This window comes from Phoenix dactylifera, chromosome 1 (genome assembly GCF_009389715.1).
Source record: "Phoenix dactylifera cultivar Barhee BC4 chromosome 1, palm_55x_up_171113_PBpolish2nd_filt_p, whole genome shotgun sequence".
NCBI lineage: Eukaryota > Viridiplantae > Streptophyta > Magnoliopsida > Arecales > Arecaceae > Phoenix > Phoenix dactylifera.
In genome coordinates this window covers 30,757,391-30,761,556 of record NC_052392.1, presented here as the reverse complement: position 1 = coordinate 30,761,556, position 4,166 = coordinate 30,757,391, and the positions used below count along the sequence as shown (strand labels likewise).

General features: G+C 38.6%; 1 protein-coding gene across 1 annotated transcript; it reads right to left on the bottom strand.

Moving 5' to 3' along the window:
• Window positions 1-1,864: 1,864 nt before the first annotated feature.
• LOC103704404 (nuclear speckle RNA-binding protein B-like) lies at window positions 1,865-3,555 on the bottom strand. The gene has a single exon (XM_008787673.3). It carries the CDS (start codon window positions 2,910-2,912, stop codon window positions 2,124-2,126), a length of 789 nt encoding a protein of 262 aa, XP_008785895.2. The 5' UTR covers window positions 2,913-3,555; the 3' UTR covers window positions 1,865-2,123.
• Window positions 3,556-4,166: the final 611 nt, after the last annotated feature.

Here is a 4,166-nt window from a genome sequence, read left to right as displayed (position 1 = left end):
ACATTGACTACTTCCAAAACAACTAGTCGCTCTCTAGTCCAGATAGGACATCTTTACTTCTTGATGACATGAAAACTAATGAGTATCTTATTATAATATATAAGTAAATCAATCAAATCTTACTTTTACTTTCTCGGTTTGGAGAGCAAGATAGGAGGGACGTATATCTATTATTCTACATGAGGTAACGATCAAATCATATGCATCTTTCTATGTGGATCAACATGTGCACCTGCGTGTATGACTAGAAATAATCCCACGTTAGGGTTGCAAACTTAGACTCAATCTAGCTACAATGATAAGAAAATCATAAGTCAAGTTTGAAAATTTTCTAAGACTGGCTTTCTTGTTGACGTCAAGCAAAACTATGAATTAGGACTAAATTCCTTGTAAAATCAACTACATGCTATCTAAAGCTCATCTTTAATGCATAAGAAGACAAGACTCTTCTTGTGAAACCACCTTCTCACTTGTTCAAGATAAGATCATATGATATTCCTGGATCTGTGGTCGTACACAGAGATTTGTTTTATAAAAGTATTATTCAAAGAGGTTAACCATCATAAATTGTGGGCAGATCGCCCAAAAGATCTCCAACCAAAGCATAACTATGGATTTGATATATATGTAAAGGTATTTAAGCATTATCTTCCCTTTCTCTTAATTATTTTTTAAAATTTTTTTATTATTAAGTTGAGAGTATTGTCAAACAAGTTAGCTAGAGTTTTCTAGATCAAATAGGACCAAATTAGGCATGAATGACCATTGCGATCTTTCGCGTGCGTATGACTACTTGAACACATTTGGAGATCCATGATCATGCATAATGAAGCATGTACAGATGCAATTATGTGGCTGATCACACAAGAATGACATTATAGAACTCAACCACACATGTTCTTATTATTTTTGGAACATTTTATATTTTGAATCTCACTAGGATGAAAGTGGACCGAATAATATATATTCAGATTCGATTTCATATCTAAATCTATTAGAAGTCTAAGCATCCAACTAATATCCGTATCCGTATCCATATTTGTCAAAGAAAAATAAATATGAATATGGATAGATAGCTACCCGATCTGCATCCAAATATATATCTGATTCTATTTGTAACTCTATTTAATTTTAAATAGCACTCATGATTTTTTTAAAAAAATATATAACCATATAAACATGCTATTAACTTGATCTACCGTCCACTTAGTAATATCTTTAATCTTGTGATTATAAAATTTAATTATCTAACTTATATGTATATTTATCTTCATACTTTTAGTATCCAATTTGTATCCATATTCATTTAAAATAAATATAGATATGAATTTTTGCATCTAATTAATATTCGTATCCGTATTTGTATTCATCAAACAAAACAAATATAGATATGTATATACTGGTATCCAATCTGATTTCAATCTTAATTCTCATGGATCTTTCTATTCACATATGGTATAGCATATTGCATGAAACATTGAATAACCTTTCGCACAAAGGACCTCATGACCTATTTCCTTTTAATCACATGTACAATACAATAAAAAAAAAAATTACATAGGCGAGCTACCATAGACACATACACACACACATAGAGTGCACCCATAAATTACATAGGCTCAATGCATATATGCACCTTGCTCGCATGATCGCATACATGCACCCATGCTCGCATCGAAGAGGCATATTGGAATTTGGAATGAAAGATTACATATAATGCACATAATACTAATTGCAAGAAGACCTTGTCAAGCAAATGAATGAATAATGATATTAAATAAATAAGAATACATTAAGTATCTCAACGGCCGGTCACCCTCTGAACTTAACCTAATGGTGGCTACGCCAAAGAAAGACCTGTCGCTAAAGTTAAAAATCTATCAATTGGTGTGACTCTTGTTACAGATGAACCTGCCTGCATCAAAGAGATAAGAAGGTTAGGTTCGTTCGTGATGTCACAATGATGTGGAGTATCCATCAGATATGGACCACCTAATTAATCAAGGGCCCCCAAAAAAAACAAGAAAACAACTGAGTCTTGTCTTCATGCACCTCTCCCACTACGAGCCATCCAACAATCTCTTTCCTCAACCTTTGTCTCTCTATGCTCGCATCTATGGAAACTAAAAATCCTGGTACTGGTTGAAGAGGTCCCAGTAAGCACCAGGAGAAGGTACAACAGGTGTTGTCAAGAAATTGTTAGGACTAACCAAGAAGGTATTCTCCACGAAATTTTTGTTGGCTTGGAAAGCCGGGCTGAGTTCATGAAAGAAGCCAAGGGAATTCGTTTCCATCGACCTGGGTGAGAAGAAGTTAGGAGATATTGATGGGAGAGAAGCTGGGACCGGGGACAAGATGCCTGGGAACGAACTGTGCCGGTGAATCGTCGTCGTGCCACCATCAATTCCTAGTTGATCCAATACATCTTCTCCGTTCTTCCTTTGCATCTCGCCATCCAAGTTGTGCGCTCCCTTCTCAATCGCAGCTAAACGAGCAGCGGGGGACGGTGCTTCTCCAGCAGTATTAACATTGGAAGGCGACCGAGAAGCAGCGGCGGCGGCAGCAGAAGAGGAAGAAGAGGAGGCACCGGTGAGGCGCTGCACCAGCGACATGAAGTCGCCAGGGGTGGTGTGTATGACCTTGGGAGAGACGGCGTAGATTATGACCGGTGGCCGATGCTGAGGAGGCGGCACAACAGGAGGCTTCTTGATCTTGTGTGAGTCCTTTTGAACCTTGAGAGGGGTCGGCCGGGGGCCTTGCAGCTCTCGCCGTGGCGACGGCCGCCCTGTCCGTAGCTCGGAGGGGTCCATAGCGTTCTTTTTGGGATGGAGAGAGTTGTTGAGCTGAAGCTGAGCAAGGTCTAGATAGATAAAGAGAGAGGAGTCGACATTGTGGAAAAAAGGACAGCACATGAGATATATAAACGCCAAAGTCAATGAAATAATGGAGTGCTTAATAATATGATAACTTGGTAAGCAAAAGAAAGAGAAGGATCGAGAGAGAAGAGAAGAGGAGAGACCTTAGTGGGTCTCTATATGTTGAACTCGTCCACGGAGAAGAAGATGGTTTGAAGGTAATCTAACCTATACAGCAAACAGTCTTCTTGGCTGGCGTGTGATCCTATGATTGGTTAAGAGCTAGGGTCATCTATGGTGGGTTACATGAAGACAGGGTCAGAGAAGGATATTTGCTGTTTGATGCCAGAGAGCTGAGCCGGATTATGGCATGCTGCCAGGTCAGACAGACTACTAAAAGGATGATCTGCTGCTAGGTTGTTCAGAAATCTCTCTTTGTCCTGCTCACAAATCATTTTGTATTCAAGTTCCTATGTGATGACGTGTTGAGCAATGAGTGGGTTTCCAGGGGAATTTGCTATGAAGAACTAAACAGGAATATTGTTCGGGTAGGGAAGAGTGCAGTGAAGAAATTTGTGGCAGGGGCGGCGGGGTCCATCAGGTACTTGTCTGATGTAGTCAAGAAGTCAGTCAAAGTTGGGGACCTGGTCAATCGTTTGAAGGGATCCAAGAACGGTATCAAGGCCAATTCTTCATTTGTTTCTACGCCCCACGACATTATAATATACGTATCCAGTGTAGTTTGTGCAACCTGCTCCCTGTACGTGCTAACTCAAGTGTCAAATTGATAGGGTTGTGGGCAGATGTTAAAGCTCTCGTTTCATGTTGACCTAGTTTGCATCAAGTTCGGCTGAATGGGGTTATTCAGGTAGCCTCTAGGCTAACGTATTTGATCCATTAATTGATTCTTGAATATGAATCAAGGTATTATAAGTTGGTTGGATCAAGATGTGTTAAGAACATCAGTTACACTTGTAATTGAGTAAAATATAGGCCGAGTTACTAGCAAGTATACCATGAATAAAATCTACCGGAAAGATTCATTTGAAATTTTAGCTAGATTTGCATCGAGCATGCTCTCTTTCACTCTTGTGCATGCTGTCTTATTTAAAATTTACCTAAAATAGCATAAAACAATGATTTGACTTTGCTTCTAGTTAATCACCACACAGATGAACAATTCCTTCTGAATTGGATTTATTGAATGAAAATATTTTTAGTACCTTTCGTAAATGTTTTCATATTATATATGCAAACATTCTCATGATCAAAGTTTGCTCTCTTTTGGATCTTAGAGAACATATGAAATTC

What these genes read in the sequence shown, in the direction of transcription:
- LOC103704404 (XM_008787673.3), bottom strand. Translation starts at nt 2,912, where the DNA reads ATGTGCTGTCCTTTTTTCCACAATGTCGACTCCTCTCTCTTTATCTAT.